The sequence below is a fragment of the Coenobita brevimanus genome, chromosome 30, assembly GCF_032717465.1.
Source record: "Coenobita brevimanus isolate Jiangsu-jjx chromosome 30, ASM3271746v2, whole genome shotgun sequence".
Lineage (NCBI taxonomy): Eukaryota > Metazoa > Arthropoda > Malacostraca > Decapoda > Coenobitidae > Coenobita > Coenobita brevimanus.
The window spans coordinates 43,693,394-43,716,789 of NC_136983.1; the positions used below are offsets into that span (position 1 = coordinate 43,693,394).

At 40.6% G+C, this 23,396-nt stretch overlaps 1 protein-coding gene across 1 annotated transcript in view; it reads left to right on the forward strand.

Moving 5' to 3' along the window:
- The window catches only part of LOC145395180 (WD and tetratricopeptide repeats protein 1-like), a 66,522-nt gene extending 56,934 nt beyond the window's left edge, over nucleotides 1-9,588 (forward strand). Inside the window, exons 14-15 of the mRNA XM_080268870.1 lie at nucleotides 3,245-3,343; nucleotides 8,699-9,588. Of these exons, the coding sequence (XP_080124996.1) occupies nucleotides 3,245-3,343; nucleotides 8,699-8,755 (156 nt within the window). The 3' untranslated portion in view covers nucleotides 8,756-9,588. The remainder of the gene's footprint in view (nucleotides 1-3,244; nucleotides 3,344-8,698) is intronic.
- The last annotated feature ends 13,808 nt before the right edge of the window (nucleotides 9,589-23,396 follow it).

A 23,396-nucleotide genomic window follows, 5' to 3' on the forward strand; every position in this document is an offset into this window, starting at 1 on the left:
ACGGAAACCCACGAGCATAGTACATTCCGTGTATATCACAATTAGGTATATTCTTAAATATTTGAAACGACTTAGACAAAGAGGTGGTGCATGAGAAAAACATTCATGTGTGTAAAGGTAGACTTGATAAATGTGGATATGGAGACAGGACAACACGAGCATTGCTCAATTCCTGTATACTACAAATAGGTAAATACAAATAGGTAAATACACACACACACACACACACACACACACAACTTCAAGGGAGGCATTATGTCTTCCCTTCATTAGATTCAGCATCTTCCACACCACTGTCTCCACTAGGACCGGCACTCTTGCCTGACTTCACTATAAAAAAAAAGAAAAAAAAAAAGAAAATCCACTTTTTTCACACCTCTCCACCTCGCTCACATACACTCTCCTTGTTAGTCTCCCTCTCTCCATCCTCTCCACATGGCCAAACCACCTGATTGTATTTCTCCTAACATTTCTATCTCATCCACATCCACACCATAACACTCTTTCTCTTCCTCATTTGTCAGTTTGTCTCTCCATGTAATGCCACATACTCCTCTCAAATAACTCATTTCCACTGCTGTCTCTCTCTCTTGACTTGTGTCCTTCCAACAATGTCCGAGCTTCACTTCCATACGTTATAGTTGGTATCACAGCACTGTCTTGCAGCGACTTTCTTACTTCCATGCTCACTTACCTGTTTCTTATCACTGCTTCCAAAGAACCAGCAACCTTTCTTTCTAGTTATACCCATTCTAGCACTTCATCCTCCAGACCTTCATGCATACTCAGCACACTACCCAAGTACTTAAGTGCACTAACATTTTCCATTGAAGCTCGCTGTACATTTGGTGACTTCATTTCTCATGACGACCACAACTACTCCTTGCAACATACACGTTTAGAATCCGTGTCTGTCACACTCTCCCAGACTCGTTAACCAAGGCTTGCAGTTCCCCTTTGTCTTCACTTTACAATATCATGTGCAGAGAACAGTACAGGAAGTTTCCAAATGCTGCCCTCTCTCATTAGGGCCACTCCAACATCCACTGCGGTACCTTGTATCTCTTTTATAAGTCCGTCCATATACAGATTGAACAACCATGGAGACATGACACATCCCTGTTTCAGTCCAACTTTCAGTTTGAAAAATTCACTTAGTTCACTATCCACCCACACTTCAGCCTTAGCCCCCTCGTACATACTCTGCACTGCATTCAGCAGCTTCCCGTTTACTCCATATGTTCTTAATATTTTCCACATTCTTTGTCTATCTACACTGTCATATGCTTTCTCCAAGTCCATGAAGGCTACATACAACTTCTTTCCCTTCCATAGAAACTTTTCCACTGATGACCTAAGGATGAATATCTGATCTAAACAGCCTCTTGCTCCCTTCTCACCTCCCTTTTTCTCCCAGCCATTCCCGAGCCATTTATACTCACATTACTTTCATTCCCTATGCTTAACAGTTCCTTAAACTGTTCTTTCCATCTGCTCACTTTTTCTCCCTTCTCCACTAGCAGTCTACAATTTATATCTTTCACTCCCCTACTAACTTCACCCTGTCTAACTCTCTTTATGTTTTTCCAGAACATTTTCTTACTTTCCCTTCACTTTACACTCAGATTCCATCCAAATTCTTCATCCACTGAATACTCTCTCACACTAATCTTTTCACCTCACTCTTCCTCTTTACATATAACTCTCTCTTTCTCTCATCATCCTCCATGCCTCTGCTTCGCATCCACTCATAATATGCTTTCTTCTTTTCGGCCACAGCTTGTCTCACCTCCTCGTTCCACCATGCTGTTCGTTGCATCCCCTTTTGTCTTCTCTTCACTCCACACACCACCTCTCATGCTGCACAGATTTCTTCTGTGAATATCTTGCATACACCTTGTATCTCTCCCATCTGCTCAAAATCATATTACCCAGCTGCTCTCCACTTCTCTCTTATATTCTGCCTTTTCTCCATCCTCTTGCAACCTTTCTACCCTCCTTTAACCCTTTAACCGCGGGTGTCATTCCAGAATGACATTGCAATAACTGGACCAAACCGCGGGTGTCATTCTCGAATGTTTGTGAATATTTTGAATACCCCGCGTTTTTTCCGTGCGCCAATTGTTTCCAGGGAGAGTAGCTATTAAGTTCTTTCACTCCAGCCGACCTCCACCTCCCTCCTCCCACCCCCCCGGGACCCCACCTCCCACCCCCTGGGCCCCCCACCCCACCCCTGACCAACACGCATCAGTATCTGTCCAGCTGTGTGAGTGACAACATCGCTGATGTGGCAGTGAAGTGCGGGCAATTACAGTGCCTTTTACCTGCCTCAGTGAACACAGAGTGGGTGTTTATCGTATGTGCGGTGTTCATATATGTTTATAGTATTATTATCAGAATGAGGTTGGCATTTGGTAATGGTGTGTGAGCGAAAAATGGTGATTACAACACCGCTGATGTGGCAGTGAAGTGCGGGCATTTACAGTGTCTTTTACCTGCCTCAGTGAACACAGAGTGGGTGTTTATCGTATGTGCAGTGTTCATATATGTTTATAGTATTATTATCAGAATGAGGTTGGCATTTGGTAATGGTGTGTGAGCGAAAAATAGTGATTATAGCACCGCTGATGTGGCAGTGAAGTGCGGGCAATTACAGTGTCATTTACCTGCCTCAGTGAACACAGAGTGGGTGTTTATCGTATTTGCAGTGTTCATATATGTTTATAGTATTATTATCAGAATGAGGTTGGCATTTGGTAATAGTGTGTGAGCGAAGGTAATGGTGTGTGAGCGAAAAATAGTGATTTTAGATCGCTCACTTCTAACGGCACTGCCCATCCAGTGATAGTCAACGAAATCATGAAACCTACATCAATGCAAAGCCGAAGGTTAGTACTCTTTAATGGTACCTTATTTTTCGCTCTAGATTTATTCTGTGCAGAGTTATAAAGGTTTAAAGTTTGTTTACATTTTGGCTGGAACCCCCGCGGGAGAGGCCAGTCGGGGCAAAACAGTGCCCGCGGTTAAAGGGTTAATGGACTGCTTTCTCCTTTCTGTCCCTCCTTCTATTCTGCTATTGCACTTGAACCTTGACTTTCACCACCACCAAGTGGTTCAAGTCAAGATGAAGAGACTAATTGTATTGGACAGAGTATAAACACTAACATGTGATATATACCTCAATTTAACTCAGGCACATATACTATAGTGCATTATTTTCACCTTTTTGCCGGTCTTTCCTCAGATTGACAACCAGAGTGAAGCAGTTACAGACTTGGAGGAAATTGCACTGGCCAACCAACAGCGCATGTACATTGACCACAATGAAGTCATATTTATGCAGGTAGGTGGAATTTTCTGTTTTTCTGATGTGCTGTGTTCCAGTTTTGTTTACATAGCAAAAGCAGTCAGATAGCATATTTTATATGATGTTGGAGAATCATCAACTCTTTTAGGACGTGGGGTATTCGTTAGGCGATTGAAACTGTTGATGTTATTTATCATTCATTGCATAGCTGTGACCCATTTTTCCACCCAAAGCTGGGGTGAGGTAGTACCTAGAACAAGGAAAGTGAAAGTGCAAAATATCAGAACTGTGAATTTTTGTCAATTAGCTCTTATCATTATTAGCTTGGCCCTTTCTTCCTCCAAAAGATGGTATAAGGCAGTGGTTTCTAACCTGTGGGGTGCGCCTTCCTAGGGGGGCATGAAGGGATGTCTGGGGGAGCGCGAAGGCTTGATGAAGAGGGTAATTATATTTGAAAACTATGAATTAAGATGGAATTCAGTAATTTCTAAATATGGCGTAAATATTTCAGATATGAACAAGAAATCTAGTTATCTGATTATATAAACAGTTTCAAAGATTAAGAATCTGTGATATTTATTGACATGTACCAACTATGCCAGTAAAATACAGTATTTGAGGAAGGGGGATGCAGGGAACATGTCATTCAGTGGGGGGGGGGGGCGAGAATTAGAAAAGGTTGGAAATCACTGGAATAAGATAAAACCCAGAACTAGGGAAAAAGAAAATACAAAGGAGGAGAGCTGTGAAATTGTTGGGGTCATCTACAATTAACTCCTAGTAGGAACCATAGTATGGAAAGGATTATTTTTCATTAAATTCCAATCCCATGACTTTAGTCAACTATATTCCATTAGCCATAATGAAATACTCAAGCATGCTTGTAGTAATAGAAGCATTAATGTAACCTCATTATTTTTATGTTAAACATTTGTTATGCATTTACAGTATAGCATTCTTATGTTTTCATGTTGGTTAGCAATGGTGTATTTTTTTTTTTTTTTTTGTTACATTGTAGTAGTAGTACTAATTATATATAATTTTTATTTTTATGTTAACTCTCTTGAGATGTCTGCTATATGTGCTAAATTTCATTACATGTTGGGTCCCCCAGACTATGTAGTAAATAGGAATTAAAAAATAAACAAAGCCACCAAAGGCATAGGCAGCCAGTCAGCTGCCCTTAAATAATTGGATTGTGGTATCCTAGCCTTGGGCTCACAAAGTGGCTGGTGCAGTGAGCAAAGCAGAATGGAAACACTAGAATGGAGACTGTCTCCTTGATTTGTTCCATAATTGGGATGGTGCTTCTTTGTCCCTTTGTATCACTGGTGTGATGACTTATGGCAGTCATAATTCCTTTCAGCAGTCTTTGCAACTACCTTATAAAAATATATGTTTTGTGAAGAGCAGTTATTTTGTGATGGGAAACTACCTAGCTTGTGTGGCTGATGACAGTAGCTATGTGTTCATTCACCATGTGTTGAAGATCCTACATTTATCACATTTTTGTGATAAATGTAGGGGACACTTTATTTTATGTTCAGTAATCACTTGATTTTCCTGACACTCTGTATACAGACATGCTCTGTATATGGAATTTAGGCCTTGCACTGTATGTATTACTTCTGTATCTGGATTTATTTGTCCATATCCGAATATAAAAGCTCTGACAGCGGCAGCTGGGTGGCCGACAAGTTAAAAAAATCAGTTGGGTGGGACCCCAGTCCCTCTGTTCACGCGCGGGTAATAGACCGTAACCCACAGGCCGAGCTAAAATGGCTGTCCAGATCCCTACTGAATGGTCAGAGTCCCCCGGTCACCCTGTTCACTTGGATGTTACCAGCCGCTGGCGGGTATTGGGCCCATAACCCACAGGCTGAGCCAAAATGGCTGTCCGGATCCCTACCGAATGGTCAGAGTCCCTTGGTCACCCAGATCACTTGGATGCTAACGGCTGTGCGTGAGTAATGCAGAGTAATGCAGACTGCAACCCGCAAGCTGACTCAAAATGCCCATCTGGCTCCTCACTGAATGGTCAAAGTCCACCAGCCAACCGGATGAGTGGGAACGCACCGGTCTCACGCAATTAACACAGAGCGTACCACACCAGCAGATCAAAAGCGTCTGTCTCACTCCTCAATGAACGGTCAAAGTACCCCGCCAGCTCTTGCTCCCTCTCCCACCTCCTGTCCCTCCTCCGTCCCCGCCCATGCTCATTGTAGGCAGGTTTATCTCCCTTCCCATCCCTGACTCTTCCCCCACCCTAGTGTTGCTTGCCTGGCCCCCAACGCTCCCTGCATTGCCACCAGTGAGTTTTTTAGTTTTGGCGATTATTCGAGTACTATTAGTTGTATCAAAATTCCAAAAACAGCATGAGAAAGCTCATGAAATTTTGTATCTAGACACATGCTTAACTCTTGCACTGTGCGGGCAGAATTTTGCATTAAGATGTTGGGAAGTTATTTGAAGGTATTTTTTACTCTTGAACAAGTTTATTCTCACTGCATTGCTTTACTTTTACTCATCAGTTTTGTGTGTTTTTATTAGCTTATCGTAATGTATAAACACCAGTGAAGATGATAGTATGCAATTTATACCCTTGTAACCAATTGCTTGGGGCATATTTGGCCTTTGGAAAGTTTTTCTTTGTGCCGTGGAAGCAGCCATCACTATGTTCCAGAAACTTTTTGAACACTAATGGTTCCTGAAAGATTTAAAAATACTTGTTGCAACTGTCACCTTCATTTATTTTTTGTGGACTTTTGTTGTTTATGCATTGCTTTTGTAGTGTTTAGGATTATATTGGAAATTCCGATGTGTGTTTTGATGTCTGAGTGCAGCTGAAAGACCGGAGAACTCTGCCAAAATTAGGAGGGGTACTGTACATTATAGGTAGGATATTTGTGGATTTTTGTTGTTTATACATTGTTTTCTTAATGTCTGACATTACATTGGATATTCCCATGTGTGTTTTGATGTTTATATACTGCTAAAAGACAGGAGAACACTGCCAAAATTAGGAGGGCTACTGTACGTATAGGTTGGGTATAGGTAGTAGGTTGGGTATCAGCAGGGTATGGATGCAGTAGAGGATATTGCTCTGTATCCAGGTTTTGCCTGTATCTGGACATGCCTTTGGCTCTGTTATGTTGGGTAATTGAGGGATTACTGTACTGGTGTATTTTTAAAATCTGAGTTTGAAGTTAAACAGGCCTTTTGATTGAAATCCTTGAAAGGGGAAGGTTGATGTGGAAAAGCAGTTCATGTTTAAATTATGTGATTATGTAGAGTGATTGATGTATGGAAAATTGAGCAAAGAAGCTGAAATCACAAAAGGAAAATCAAGATTAGTGGATAAAATATATTTTTGTCATAAACTGTTAATATCAGTTAGGGCTGTTTGATACATCATGAACTTATGGAGTACTTCAGAAAGAGGTAGTGAACTGGTCAATAGTCCTGAAGATAAACCATGTAGTAGAAGTAGTATTTTCTTGATTGTGACTTGCCTGCCTCATTTTCATTAAAGCAACATCAAAAGCAGCATGATATAAAAGCCAACCTCTCTGTTCGGTGGTTAATTTGAATGAGCTTGAGTTATCAGTTTGTATTGCACAGTATTCTGATTTCTCCTGTTTATTTATTTATTTGTTTTTTTCAGTATCATATTCTTGTTATGCAAGTATGTCAGATGAAAAATACCTCTTTTTACTTTAATGGAGATATACTTTATTGATCCGTTTATATCACAGTTTCATTTAATATGGTGCTTTGTGATGTTCAGTTTTTTAACGTATTGGTATGTAATGTGGAATTGAAATAGCAAAGACAGCTAATTTACTACAAGATGATTCACGGACATTCTGCTGTTCAGTGTATAATGAAACATATTTAAATGCAGTATAGTAATCTTTTCATGCACAGGCATGCTTTTCATGTTTTCTTTAAGGATGAAAACTCCATGAAAAATTGTATCAAAGAGATGACAGGATTCAAAGCCTTCTGTCATAGCACACACATCATGTTTTTAAATTGTTTAGTTTACATAGAGTTTTCAGTATAGAGCTCAAAATAGTTTGTTTCTCAGATCTGGAAGACTGCTAACAATATGAATCTTGCCATTAATGTAGTGTGAAGGTTTGACTCAGTAAGCATCAAGCAACTCAGTATCAAATGCCTGGAAGGATTTTTTTTTTTTTTGGAAAAAAAAAAAAAAAAATTACTGCAAGTTCTGTACACAGAAAATTTTTGCATTTATAAAGTGAAGCCAGTTATTTTCACTATGACAGCACATTCCTCCAGAAGGAGAGCTGAATGTTCACACATTGATCTGGAGATTGTCCATCCATCCATCATCTAATCCTGTGTTGCCCCATGAGGAGCATAGGAGCCTGGGGCCAGGCAAGTTGGTCCTAACATTTAAGATGAGAGTGACCAGCCTCACTCATCCCTGAGTGGCATTATGTGAACAGTAAACCCCAACCACCCCTTGGATATAAACCTTCACAAGTTCATTCCGATTTGAGCGCTGTAATTACCCACTAAACCACCAGGTGCCAAAATTTGGCTATATGGTTACCACCCAGCATAGTAAATGGTTTCCTTGTGTACAGGAAACCATTTGGCTTGTCACTTAGTGTAGAGTCACCCAAAGGCAGAAGGAAGAGGAAAGAATGAAGGAAAGAAAGACAGAAGAGGATGGAAGGAAGGAAGGATGGAGGAGAGGAAAGAGCAGACACCCAAGAGCAGCACTACATCGAATGAGTGGATGGTGAGCGCCCCCACCTACCACCTTGGAGATTGTACCTGACACAAAAATGTAATGGGAGAGAACTTATGAAATTTTTGTAGACATGCAGATAATGTAACTTGCAGTTATGTTCAGGGTATTGGCTGTGATGCTTGACGGCCCTAAAATCTTGATATTATATTCACAGTATTTATTATGATACTGCCAGACTTTAACCTTGCTATCTTATTTTGTACCAGTACTGTATTATGAGCAAAAGTGAAGGTAAGCCAACTTCTCCATGGCATATGTTCACAATTCCAGTACACTGTTTATTATGATGCTGTCAGCGTTTAAATCATACCATTATATTCTTTGCCATATTAACCCTCTCATTGTTGGGGCAACTCTGGCATTCTTTTTCCAGCTAATACAAGATTATTTTATTTAGCTGTGAGTGAGTATTGGAGCCTGAGAGTGTTAATATTGGCACCATTAACACTCTCATGGTCAGGACAACCCTAGTATTTTATTCCAGCTAATGCCAGACAGTATTAGCCAGGTGAAAGTAAGTCATAGGATCCTGAGAGTGTTAAAATAGCTGTAATATATATAATGAGCGAGAGTGAAGGTAATCCAACTTCTCCATGGCCCAACAGGTTGGGGTGCTTGGGTGGTGGGATTCCCTCTCTCTCTCCTCATCAGCCTTCCCCTGAGAGCAATGACAGTTGTTCCTAAACTGAGGGACTACTGACTTGCTTCCTCCACAGCCGCTCGACTTGTTCTGATGAAGAAAGACGACAACTCGAGGTGCCTTCCATCTTCGCCTCATCATCTTCCTCGCTTGTCTTGACTAGGCAGCCTCAAGATCCACAACTACATAGCCACAAAAACATCAGCACTGTCCTGCCTTCCTTGGGCCACATTGCTACCAGCTGGACTTTCTGTGGACAGTGTCTTATGTTGGCAGTGATTGATTGTTTAACCCCTAGACTCAAGTGATTTTTTTTTTTTTTTTTTCTTAAGGTTTAAATAGTCTTGCTACCTCCAGATAATATTATTCAACTCAGGAGAGCCCATTATTAGTGAAGGGGTTAATGAAGTTTATGTATAACCCTTTCAGTTCAAAGAGCCAAACCTAAACTACTGTATATAAAATCATCTGGAGATAGGAAGAGTAAACTAAAAAGTAAGCTACACGAATGGAAGGGGTCTAGGCAGCCTCAAGATCAGCTGCCCCAAACATTGGCACTGTTCTACCCCCCTTGGCTCACGTTACAGCCTGTTTGTTTGTGTCACTGTATTGCATTGATAGTGACAGTACTATACTGTATACGATTGATGCACAGTGACACATGGATGAAGTGGATGGGAGGAAAATACAGGAAGGAGCTTAATTTCTCGGTTTCTCTAATGTATTGGACTACATTTGCTTTCTGAAGAAAAGTTCTGCATAGTCCAAAATGTTGGCAACACAGAGACCTAAAGTTCCTTTTTGTGTTTTCTTTCCACTCATTTAATATGGCGTACCTTTCGGACTCTCTCTCTCTCTCTCTCTCTCTCTCTCTCTCTCTCCCTCCCTCCCTCCCTCCCTCCCTCCCCCCTTGAATCCAGGTGACATCCTTTTCAGTTCTTGCTGGCACCAGATAATTTTATTCAGTGTAAGAAAGGCCCCTTGTAATGAAGGGTTTTATTAAGGTTGTATTTAACTCATTCAGTTTGAAATATCTGTCCAGAGCTGAATAAAATTGTCAGGAGATGGTAAGAATGAAATGAAAATCGTCCTTGGGCTTAATGAATCAGTGGAAACAAATTCCTTGAAAAAGTAGAGAACAATACTACAGTTGACATTACTGAGCATTTAGTATTTAAACTGTTGATACTGTAAATATAGTATATTTCTTCAGAATACCACCTATGAAATAAGATTCAGAAGAATAAGAAAGTATTTTATATTTGCACCAAAGATTTGACCACTGTCATTTAAAGAATATTGTACTGTTATATCAGTATGAGTATCATATACTGTACTTTACACTTCCCTTGAACCATCTTAGATTTGAAAGCTTTTTGTGAATAAGGAATATGAATTACCAGTAACATTACCAAAGAAAACATTGTACAATACAGTTTTCTTATACCGGAACATTGCAAATCAATTGATGTATCGTGTAATAAGAACAGAGCATACTGAATATGTACATAATTTCACTAATGAACTTGTATATTATCTGCCTCATGTTATCATACAAAAAGTATGATCAGTGGTGAAGAGTGGTGCTATAACTATCATAACGCTTGCTGATTAACCTCCTCAGCTCAAGAACGTGACATATATTTTATTCTTGCAATTGCCAGGGAGTTTCTTTCAACTTGGGATAGTGTTATCAAACTGGAGGTGTCAGATAAAACCTTTATTAAGAGCATCACAGAAAGGGAGTTCTCATAAGCTGGATAAACATCCTGAAGTTTGTTTTGTTTTGTATTGTTTATAAAGGCTCCAACATGCAGGCATGCATTGGCCTTGATCAACTAATGGTTGCCCTCCATGCTTCTTGATCTCTGACAGCCTCCCTGTTCAGTCCCTTATCTCTGAGGTCACACTCTGTGACTTCATCGCAAGTCTTTTTTGGTCTGCCTTTTGAAACTATACTCCCCAAATTCACTGACATCCTAGGTCATTTTTGGTCAGCCTCATGCAGCCCTACCCTCCCACATTCACACTTCTAACCTTTCTTACACAATTGTCAGCCTTCATCCTCTCAACATGCCCAGACCATCTTAGTTTACTCCTCATCACAACACGAATACACTCAAATCCCATCCTTCCTCTCAACTTTTCAGTTGCAATCTTAGCCCCCCAGGCCTCGCACCAGCCAATCGGAGCAGCACTCTTGAATAGAATGGGATTGCTGGTAATAGGGAGAGCTGGAGCTTCTGTTTCACAAGCGTCCAGGATACCCTGATCATCCTGTCTTTTTGACTTTTTTCAATGTGACACTAACACAGAGAGTAGGCCAGCATACTCACCCAGACACTTTTCTCTGTCTTTTTCACTACTCTATGTACACATTACATACAACACAATGCACCTCACTACATCACAGGGGTTCATACCAGCAAGGGCATGCAGCCAGTAAACTTTGCCCACATTACCTAGTGGTGGACCTAATTGGAGGCATGGTGCAGGCTCCACCAGCTCAGTTTTGGACCAGGATGGGATGGGGCATGAATCTGTGCCAGAAGTTATAGGGCATTATGGTTCTCAAGGTGCCACTTCTGCCCAAAAGAGAGAGACCTAAACCTGGAAGTAGTGCCACAGGAGGGTGCCCCATCAGTGGGTGTATAATGGTGGGGCAGTTACAGTGCCAAGGCATGCTTGGAGGGCATTCCAGTGACTGTCCTGGGAGGGTCTTCTGAGGCCACTCCCACAACAACTGGCCACGCCGGGTGGGCCTTGGGTCCCTGGTTCCATGCCTGGACTTGGAACTGTGCGGGTGGGCGGGGCCTGTGGTCTGTCTTGTCCTTTATATACCTGACTCATAACAAATTATGAAATATTAGCAAGAATAATTTTATAATGTCGTTTTTGGGATGAATTGGTTAAGTATGAATGATACATACTTCTGGGCTCAGCAAGAAGACAATATGCATGTAGCGACTTAAGCTTAGTTTGATTAAAACTGTATCAGGTAATGACAGACTTTAAGAATTTAAAAGATTTTATTAGGGTACCATCATGATGTCTCTTTAAGTCAGGGAAGTTTGTTTGTAAAATGTATACTATGCATTAGTGTATAATGTATTGGTTGATAATTTCTTATATTAACCCCTTCAATAAAATGATGTATTTTAATTTCATTCTTGCCACTGCAAAACAAATATTTCTTTTATTTCAGAAGGATCTCTTGTCAGGAAAGGGTTTAATGAAAGCTGTATGTGGCCCTTCGAGTTCAGAGTCTGTCTTAAGTCTAAAAAAGTTGTCTGGTGGTTGCAAGAGTAAAAGTACCTCATCAGATTGAAGGGGCTAAGTGAGCATGTGAGATATTTTAATTATTTTTACTCAGATAGAAGGTCTTACTAATATATAAGAACACCTTGTCTATATATGTTGTATTTTGCTTTGTTGTTTATTGTCTGGCATTTGAAAATTTGAGAGATCTTTGCATTATTTTGTTTAACAGTAATCACATAATTGCAGGAATAGTGCTATATCATAGAGAGATCTATTTGGCTTTCATCACAGTCGATACAATTTTCTTTTATGTATTCACATATGCCTGTACAGTAATAAAAATTCATATTGGAATGTAGCCTATTCAAACCATGATTTAATTACTTGTGCTGAGTTTCTGCAGATAATATGCACTGTATGTGCAGATGGTTAGGCATGTCACTGGGGAGAAAAAGGGTTAGGATGATTGTAGTGATGTCGATGATGAAATTACAGTATTTGATGGATCAGGTTAGAGGGGAAATAAAAAATAGCCCTTCAGTATCCTAGCAACTGCAAATGATAAAATATGTATTCTGTTTACAAGTTTGCATTACAGTACAGTCTAATCAAATACAGTAGTTGATTGTTACCATATCAACACCATTGCTGTACTGTGTGAATGTATGTCAGTTCTGTTCAGTGCTTGGCTCGTATTGTATTGTATCGTATCGTATTAAAAAGAAACTTATCAGAGATAGCACTGTACTGCTTATATATCTTGACCTCGAAACAACACTGAGGTCTGATGATAAATGTGAGTTTTTAATCTCCTCACAGTGATGATGCATACTTCCTTTCATTCTTACTGCCTTCAGATGATTTTATTTTCAGATTGGGAGAGACTCTTAAGCTAAGGTGGTTAGATACAGCTCTCACCTACATGTTCACCACAAAAGGTGTTTCTTAAGATGAAGAGAATCATTTAGAGGTAGTAAGAATAAGCCAGTAGAATCACCAGATTTAGAGGGTTTGGTTGGAATGCACTACTGTTTAAGGCAAAACATAATTGTACTTGGGTTATTTCACTAGAAAGTACCACTGTGAAATTTAAGTTATAATCCAGAAATAGTGCTTTGGAGTTATCACTTGATTTATCTTCATGTTTACAAATTTTATTAAGTACTGTATGTTTCTACGTAACTGAAGCATGTACAACAGACATTTATTTAACTGTGAACTGGTATGCGATGAAGCGATTATATGATGACAAAAATATTAGGACCTTTTTGGATATATGATCACATTTTGGCTAGATCCTGTACAAAGCCTCACTGGTCAATGTTTTTGCTTATACTGTACTGTACAATCGCCAGCATGCAACTTTATAGCCATTTTTTTGTTCCAAGATGGCCTTTGAGTTCAGTCTTTGTCAGGTGTGTTAGTGTCAGTGATAGAACAATAGTGTGGTGATAGAGTTCAAACAGCAGGTGAAGTCCAGGGAGGTATAATAATTATCAGCTTAGGTGAGTTGGAAACTAATTTATAGATGCACTTTTGGTGGTGGTGATAGATGGTGGCAAGCATCATCCATTCACTTGATGTAGTGCTGCCCACTTCTTCCTTCACCTTTATCATCCTTTTTCAGTGTCTGTCATCATCTCTTCCTGTTTCTCCCATATTTCCTGTTCCATGCATCCATCCATCATCCAATCCTATGTTGCCCCATGAGCGCAGGAGCCCGGGGCTAGGCAAGTTGGTCCTGACATTTAAGATGAGAGTGACCAGCTTCACTTATCACTGAGTGGCATCACATGAGCAGTAACCCCAACCATCCCTTGGATATAAACCTTCACCATCTCAATCCGATTGGAGCGCTGTAATTACCCACTAAACCATCAGGCGCCATAATTTGTCTATGTGGTTACCACCCAGTGCAGTAAATGGTTTCCTGGTGTACAGGAAACCATTCGGCTTGTCACTCAGTGTAGAGTCACCCATAGGCAGAAGGAAGAGGAAAGAATTAAGGAAAGACAAAAGAGGGAGTGTAAAGTCACCCATAAGCAGAAGGGCGAGGAAAGAATGAAGTAAAGAAAGACAGAAGAGGAAGGAAGGAATGGAGGGAGGAGAGGAAAGGGCAGACACAAGAGCTGCACTACATCGAGTGAGTGGATGGTGAGCACCCCCACCTATTTCCTGTTACTTTTTATTATTATTCTTTTCAGGTAGCTTTGCATTGAGTGACAAGCCTATTGGTTTCATGTAAACTAGGAAACCATTTACATCAATGGATGGTAACCAAATAACCAAACCATGCATGTTCCCTGCATGTCAACAAGTGGGTTGGGAGAGGGTTAGTGCCCCTCCCTGTAAAACAACAAACTCAAAGTCAAATGGTCATCCATTACGGGATTATGGTGTCTAGGTATAGACAGACTTTTGGTGGTAAGCAGCAAGTGAAGTGCAGTAAAGTGAATTAACTACAGCGTAGGTGAGTTGGGAACTTTTTTTTTTAGATTTTGTTGTGTGGGTGACCCTTGGCCAAAAACCTATACCCATTGAACCCATTTCAAAGTTGACTTGCTGTACAGTAAATCTTTATGCGATAATTTTTTCAAATGTATCCTAGTAAAGCAAGGGTGTGCTATACTGTTGTTTCGTTTATTTGTTTTGTTTATAAAGGCTCCAATATGCCTACATGTTTTGGCCTTCGTCACCTGATGGCAGCTGTCTGTGCTGCTCAATCTCTGGCAGTCTTCCTTTTCAGTCCTGTATCCCTGAGGTTACGCTCTGTGACCTCATCCCAGGTCTTTTCTGATCTACCTTTTGCAACTCCACTCTCATTATTCCCACTTCTCACTTTCTGCACCCAGTGGTCATGCTGAACTCTGTCATACATTATTCTATCTTTTGTGTAAATCTTTACCATGTGTATTTATTCTTTAGCTAGAAGTGTGAAATGCATTTATAAAGAATAATAACAGTATATGTGCAGATGGTTAGGCCTGTAATATGGAGCCAGGATTCTGGGAACGCTGTTGTTAGTTATGTCTTTTTTGCTATTAGTTACAATAAGGTACAAAAATATTGCCTTTCAAATGTTCATTGGTACCTACAGAGCTGATTCGCCAATTGCCCCTGACATTCTTGGGGAAAATAAGGAATGAGAGGTGTGGTTTTTGTTGCACATCCATAACTTAATGAGGACTGCCTGTACCCAAAAATCAAATTACCACCTAGGAGCTACTTAGTCATGTCCTTTCAACCATTACTCCCATGTCAAGGACCATGTTATGGGGAGTCTGTTCTCAAATAGATGGACACATTAACCCAATGAAAGGCATTAACCAGGTAAAGGATATATGCTTCCAGTGATGTGTATTGTCTTGAACATTCTGTTAAGTGAACTTCTTCATCATGATGACATCTTTCATATTTTATTCTTGCAGCTGTTACTGGATGATGGGTGATTGGTAGTTTAGATGTGATCTTTCATATATGAAGGGGATACAGGAGGCCAGTTTGTTCTGTCTTCCTCTTCTTGTTACTCCATCTCAGTTATCTGTCTTGTGAATAATGTGGAAGGTCACATTATTCATAGAACAGATAACTGAGATAGAGAGGAAGAGGTAGACAGAGAATAAGCTGGAGAGAATTTATTTGGAGATTTGGTGGAACTGAATGGAACCGGCTGACAGTCAGTGTGGTGTACTTCTAGAAGATATGCAGGGTTTTCATACCTCTGGTGTCCTCATAGTCTTCCTGGTCCTTCCCATTCTTAGTCACAAAAAGACACTGTTGTATTGATGGGAGAGGTTTCTGTAGTGCATCTTTTCACTTTCTATAACTCCTTTGTCCATTGGCTGGATAAGGGCAGTGATGATGGCTGGCAGGAACAATGTCTTGACATGTCCATTCTTGCTGCAGAGTTTAGTGGAGGAAGGATGTGCTGGTGCACAATCCAACAGCAGCATTGCCTTCATGTTGTCAGGACTGATGTCATACCCTTTTTGGTGCTGCCTTACAGAAGGGACAAAGATGTGGTGGAACCTGTCATGAATGATATTCTGGGTAATCCAGGCAGACTTGTCCCCGTGGTACTTCACAGGAAACTTGACCATGAAGTCTTTGAGTGACCTGGGTCACTTAATCTTACCTACTGTGACTGGCCATAGGCAGTGAACGCCATCAGCATTGGCACAGCCCAGAATTGTGAGAGGCTCCTTCCTTGTTTTAGACCCTAGATGCTGCTAATATCCCTCAAAGCCTGGGTATTTTGAGGGAGAGCACCCCAAAAGAGACCAGCTTCATCAGCATTGTAAATTTGGAACTCTGCAGGCCTTTGTCCTCCATCAGCTTCTGAAGATGGTGGAAGAAACAACTCCACAGCATCGAGAGTGGCGCTGAGCATCTCTCCAGTTATGGCCTTGCCAACAGTGCCATGGTGCCTCCTGAACTTCCATACTGCACTTGAAATCTTCTACTCCGAGGTCAGTAGCAAGCATTTGTGCTGTGTGTTGGATGTCCAGGCCATGCACAGGAGCACCCTCAGTTTGCTCGTGGGTGTACCACTAATACACTGCTTCGTCCACCCTCTCGTTGGGCATCTTCCTGCTCTGAACACATCCTTAACCTTCCTCACGCTTTCCATTTTCTTCATAACCTCCTTTGTGTTTGTGTTTGTCTTTTAGGATGTCATGCAGGGTCAACCTCTTTATGTCGTATTTGCGAATGAGGTCACCCCTGCTCATGCCTTTCTCTTGTACCTCAGTCGCCAATACAGTGTATCTTCTCTGCGGTGGTCCTAGTCTTGCTCTTTACTTTCTCAGTGGAGGATGAGTAGGTGATTCCTTATGAGAAGCCATGTTCACAGTCACTATTGGGTAACACTTTCACACTCAAGAGACACAAGATGTGGAGGTGATGTTAACACAGTGAAAGACGCAGCAAGACTGAGGCCAACCACGTGCAGTACAGCAAGTCCAGGCCCACCGGAAGTAGCCCCAAAATAGCCCAACGCACCACTGCTTCCCACCAGCTCCTCCCCAGTGTAGCCCAAGCAGGTGAGAAAAATAAGCACAGGCGTTGTTAACTATGTTGTGAGTCTTTCTGCGCATGTCACACACCCCATGTAATGGATAGTATATGTTAAATTTTGTGACAGTGATCATGATAAAATCACAAGTGTGATAGTATCATTGGTTAGGCTAATTCTGAATCTAATGTAGACAGGTTTATTCAGCCTGGGAGAGACTTTTCAAACAGGATGGGTTAGATGTTTAGGTTAACCCCCTGAATCCAGTGATGTTCCTTGTTTTATATTTTATTTTTGTAATTCCAAGCATTTTTATACACCTTAGGAGATTCCTTGAACCGGAGAGATTAGAAATGGCCTTCACCTGGAAACGCTTGCAGTGGAGAGATGAAGGATTGGTGAGTATTCTGATCTTTCATTGAATGTTCTAGGTGGTGTAGTTAGTTGCTGTGATATAATAATTTGAAAATATGCAGTTGAATAAAAAGATGCCCACATACAGTAATCGCTGAGCCTGATGCGTGCCTGGTCTTTCAGGGTTAAACTCACTACAAAGGGGGTTCTCTTAAACCTGATAAAATCATTTAATCACGGCAAGAATAAATTAAAATGTCAATGTCTGGCTGAATGGATTAAATCAATCATTCGTTGTAGTACATGATTATTCAGTGTTAACTCAGTAACTGGAAAAGAAAGGCTTTTCTGGATGAACTGTGATGATAAGCTTATGCAAAGGGGAGATGGAGGAGTGTGAAATAAGCTGCTAACAATTGAAAGATAAGAGGGTAAGCAGACTCATCATAATTTGGGGTGAGAGCTGACAAAATTTTATTGGAGCTACAGATAATTTGAACATATCCTCACAGTTCTTTTCAAAGAAAAATTAATTGGGTAAACATTGTACAAGTGTTAAGAATTAATTTAGATGTGATACTGTATTCCCTTGTACAAAGGAAAAGGGGAAAAAGAAGTGTGTGGTAATCATAGGGGCATCTGTCTTCTTAGTATAATAGGAAAAGTGTATGGTAGGATACTTATAGACAGAGTTAGAGAAAGAACAAAGAAATTAGTTGGAGAAGAACAGGGAGGCTTTAGGAAGGGAAGAGGTTGTGTAGATCAGATATTCATTCTTAGATCTTTAGTGGAAAAGTTTCTAGAGAAGGGAAAGAAGTTGTATGCGGCTTTCATGGATTTGGAGAAAGCATATGACAGGGTGGATAGACAAGGATTGTGGAAAGTGTTAAGAATACATGGAGTAGATGGGAAGTTGCTGAATGCTGTGAAGAGTATGTACGATGGTGCAAAGGCTGCAGTGCGTGTGGATGGTGAACTAAGTGAATTTTTCTCTTTGAAAGTTGGTTTGAAACAGGGATGTGTCATGTCTCCATGGTTGTTCAATCTGTACATGGATGGGGTAATAAAAGAGGTACAAGGTAGGGTAGTGGATGTTGGAGTGGCCCTGCTGAGAGAGGATAGTGTTTGGAAACTCCCTGTACTGTTGTTTGCAGATGATACTGTGTTGTTGAGTGAAGACGAAGGGGAGCTGCAAGGCTTGGTGGATGAGTTTGAGAGAGTGTGTAAGAAACGGAACCTAAAGGTGAATGTAGGGGAGAGTAAAGTGATGGTCTTTGAGAAAGGTGAAGTTAGTGAATGTATAGTGAGGTTGGATGGTGAGGAATTGGAAAATGTGAGTACGTTTAAGTACTTGGGTAGTGTGATGAGTAAGGATGGAGGTTTGGAGGGTGAAGTGCTTGAAAGGGTACAGCAGGGAAGAAAGGTTGCTGGTTCTTTGAAAGCAGTGATAAGAAACAGGGAAGTGAGCATGGAAGTGAAAAAGTTACTACATGACAGTATTGTGATACCAACTCTAATGTACGGAAGTGAAGCTTGGACGTTGTTGGAAGGACACAAGTCAAGAGTGAGAGCAGTGGAAATGAGTTATTTAAGAGGAGCCTGTGGAGTCACATGGAGAGACAGGCTGACGAATGAGGATATAAAGGAGTGTTGTGGTGTGGATGTGGATGTGATAGGAAGCGTTATGAGGAACACACTGAGGTGGTTTGGTCATGTGGAGAGGATGGAGGGTGAAAGACTGACGAAGAGAGTGTATGTGAGTGAGGCGGAGGGAGGAAGAGGGAGGGGGAGGCTGAGGATGAGATGGAGGGATGGGGTGGAGAGGTATATGAGAGAGGGGTGTGTGAGTAGGGAGCAGGGCAGTGAAATGGCGGGGGACAGGGCGACTTGGAGGCGATTTGTTTGTGGCCACCCCAAACGGGATTGAGGCGTCTGGCAATAGATAGATAGACTTTATGGTTGGATGTCGCTTCTTTCTTCCTCAGTGTCAGTCTCTTCCTCCTCCCTCAGTGTCAGCCTTTTCCATCTTCCTCAGTGGCAGCCTTTTCCTCCTTCCTCATTCATCACCTTCCTCCATTCTCATTGTCAGCCTCTTCTTGCATCCTCAGTGTCAGCATCATCCCCAGTAATTCAGCCATTCTGTTGCAACTGCGAGACAGCTGATGCCATGCTGTAAATGATTGAGATTCAAGGCTGAAGCCTGAGAACTCCTCCCAGGATCAAGTGCACAAAGGCCTGACAGGGCTACAAAGCACTTGTATGTTTCTATAAAATACCAGCATTATTAATGCAGATACAGTATTTCTTTCATACTGGCAAATCAAAATTACTTTTTTTTTTTTTTTTTGTCAGTGTGTGTTCTTACCTAATTGTTCTTACCTACTTGTATCTTTACAGGAATGAGTCAAGCTCGTACTGTCCCGTGTCTTAAACCATATTTATCGTACATATCCTAAAATTTGTGAATTGTTTTGGCACACACTATTTCATTCGGTAGTGCATTCCATTGATCAATTGCTCTGTTTGGGAAACTGAATTTCCTTACGTCTTTATCACCTCTCTTCGTATGCAGTTTTTTGCAGTGTCCTCTTGCTGATGCTTCCCCATATGTTAAGTAATCATTTATGTCTATTTCTCCTTCCCTGATATGCATTTATATAGCATTATCATGTCACCTCTTTTCCTTCTCTCCCGTAGTGTTGGTAGATTCAGTTTATTTAGTCTTTCTTCGTAGCTTTGGTCCCTTAAGCTTGGTATCCATCTTGTAGCGGCCCTTTGAACTTTTTCAATCTTGTCTATGTGTTTTTTGAGATGAGGACTCCAGACTACTGATGCAAACTCCAGGGTTGGTCTAATGAATGATGTTATTATCCTTCTTAGCATGTCTTCATTTATGTATGTGAATGCTGTTCTCATATTTGCAAGCAGTGTATACATGTTCCGTACCTTCTCGCTGAAGTGGTCAGCCGGAGATAGTCTGTTATTGATAATCACACCTAGGTCCTTCTCTCTTTCTGATGTGTATAGGGTTTTATTTCCTAACGTATAATCCCAATCAGGTCTTTTTCCACTTTTACTAAACTTGATTACATGACACTTGTCCACATTGAATTCCATTTGCCATGTACTACTCCATTCATGAAGTTTATTTAATTCTTCTTGTAGCTCTTTACAAGAGTCTGTGTTAGTAATTCTCCTTTGTATTTTTGCATCATCTGCAAACATATTCAGATAGCTCTCATTTCCAGTGTTACTGTTTATATCATTTATATACACTAAAAACATGATTGGTGCCAGCACTGACCCCTGTGGTACTCCACTAGTCACTTCTTTCCATGATGAGTAGTTTCCCCTTAGTACTGTTCTCATTTCTCTTTTTATGAGAAAATCTTGCATCCAACAAAACAATTTGCCTCGAATTCCTCCTTGATGGTACAGTATCCATAAAAGTCTTTGGTGTGGTACTGTGTCAAATGCTTTCTTGAAATCTAAATAGATACTGTCCACCCATCCTTCCCTTTCCTGTATTGTGTTTGTTACTCTGTCATAGTAGCTCAACAGATTAGTAACACATGATTTTCCTTTTCTGAAACCAAACTGTCTTTCTGTTATCATACTGTGTTCTTCTAGATGATTTACCCAAGCGTTTCTTATAAGCTTTTCTAATACCTTGCTTACAACACTGGTCAGTGATACTGGTCGGTAGTTGAGTGGATTTTGTCTATTTCCTTTTTTGAATAAAGGGACAATATTTGCTTTCTTCCAAATATCAGGTAGTTTACCTTGACTCAAGGATTTCTTGAAAATTAAAAATAATGGTTTACTTAACTCCTTTGCACATTCTCGTAGTACCCAACATGAAATTTCATCAGGACCACTTGCTTTTCCTCTGTCTAATTTACTTAACTCTTCCTGTATTACTTTTTCTGCTATTTGTATATCTGGTAGTATGTGTGGACATGCATGTTCCACATAGTCCCTCTCAAAATTTTTTTCTTCTGTGAAAACTAATTGGAAATTCTTATTTAGCACTTCACAAATATCTTTCTCTTGTGTATAGGTGATTCCCTCGTCCGTAATGGATTGTATTATATCTTTTACTTTGGTTTTGCTTCTGATGTAGCTGTAAAATAGCTTTGGTTGATCACTACTTTTATTTATTATATCCTCCTCAAACTGTTTTTGGGCTTCCCTCCTTTTTCTTGTATAATCGTTTCTTGCCTGTTTGTAATTATTATGTGCCCTTTCACTATTGTGTCTTCTGTATCTATTCCACAACAAATCTCTTCTTTCTTTTGATTTTTTACATTCTGTATTGAACCATTTCTGTATTTTCTTATCTGCTTCTTTGTGCTGTGGGATGTACTTCTGGACTCCTATTTCATAAAATTCACAGAATTTTTTATATACAGCATTTAAATCTTGTCCTCTAAGCTCATTTTCCCAATCAACTTCTAAGAAATACTTCTTTAGGTCTTGATAATTTCCCTTTTTATAGTTTAGGCTCTTTTTGTAACTTTCATTGCTGTTAATTATATCATATGCTATCCTGAAGTTGTAATTTAGTACTGCATGATCGCTTTTGCCGAGTGGAGGGTGATATATTAAACTGTCAGTATCATTTTCTTGCCTAGTAAATATTAGATCTAGCATTGAAGGTACATCGAGTCCTCTTTTTCTGGTGGTTTCCCTCACATGTTGCGTTAGGAGAAACTCTTGCACGAGATCCAGGACCTTTTGGTCCCAACAGCTTTCTTGGCTAGTTATATCTAGAGTATTCCAATTTATATTTGTATTAAAATCTCCAGTTAGTATAATTCTTTCCGATTTCTCTTCCATTTTATGTAGTAATGATCTTATACTTTGAATTGTGCTCTCTGTCAGGTCCTCATATTCGTCTCTCTCCCATGTGTTTGATCTGGGTGGCATGTACAAATTGGTTACAATTACTTTCCCTTCAGATGTGTTGATCTCTACTGCAATCAGTTCTACTTGTGATGGTATATCTAGTTTTATTTCATTGAATTTTAGATTTTTCTTACTTAATATTATAATTCCTCCTCTATCTATCTATCTATTGCCAGACGCCTCAATCCTGTTTGGGGTGGCCACAAACAAATCGCCTCCAAGTCGCCATGTCTCCCACCATTTCACTGCCCTGCTCCCAACTCACACCCCCCTGTCTCATATACCTCTCCACCCCCTCCCTCCATCTCATCCTCGGCCTCCACCTCCCTCTTCCCTCCTCCACCTCACTCACATACACTCTCTTTGTCAATCTTTCACCCTCCATCCTCTCCACATGACCAAACCACCTCAGTGTGTTCCTCATAATGCTTCCTATCACATCCCCATCAACACCACAACGCTCCTTTATATCCTCATTCGTCAGCCTGTCTCTCCATGTGACTCCACAGGCTCCTCTTAAATAACTCATTTCCACTGCTCTCACTCTTGACTTGTGTCCTTCCAACAACGTCCAAGCTTCACTTCCATACATTAGGGTTGGTATCACAATACTGTCATGTAGTAACTTTTTCACTTCCATGCTCACTTCCCTGTTTCTTATCACTGCTTTCAAAGAACCAGCAACCTTTCTTCCCTGCTGTACCCTTTCAAGCACTTCACCCTCCAAACCTCCATCTTTACTCATCACACTACCCAAGTACTTAAATGTACTCATATTTTTCAATTCCTCACCATCCAACCTCACTGTACATTCACTGACTTCACCTCTCTCAAAGACCATCACTTTACTCTTCCCTACAATCACATTTAGATTCCGTTTCTTACACACTCTCCCAAACTCATCCACCAAGCCTTGCAGCTCCCCTTCGTCTTCACTCAATAACACAGTATCATCTGCAAACAACAGCACAGGGAGCTTCCAAACACCACCCCCTCCCACCAGGGCCACTCCAACATCCACCACCCTACCCTGTACCTCTTTTATTACCCCATCCATGTACATATTGAACAACCATGGAGACATGACACATTCCTGTTTCAACCCAACTTTCAAAGAGAAAAATTC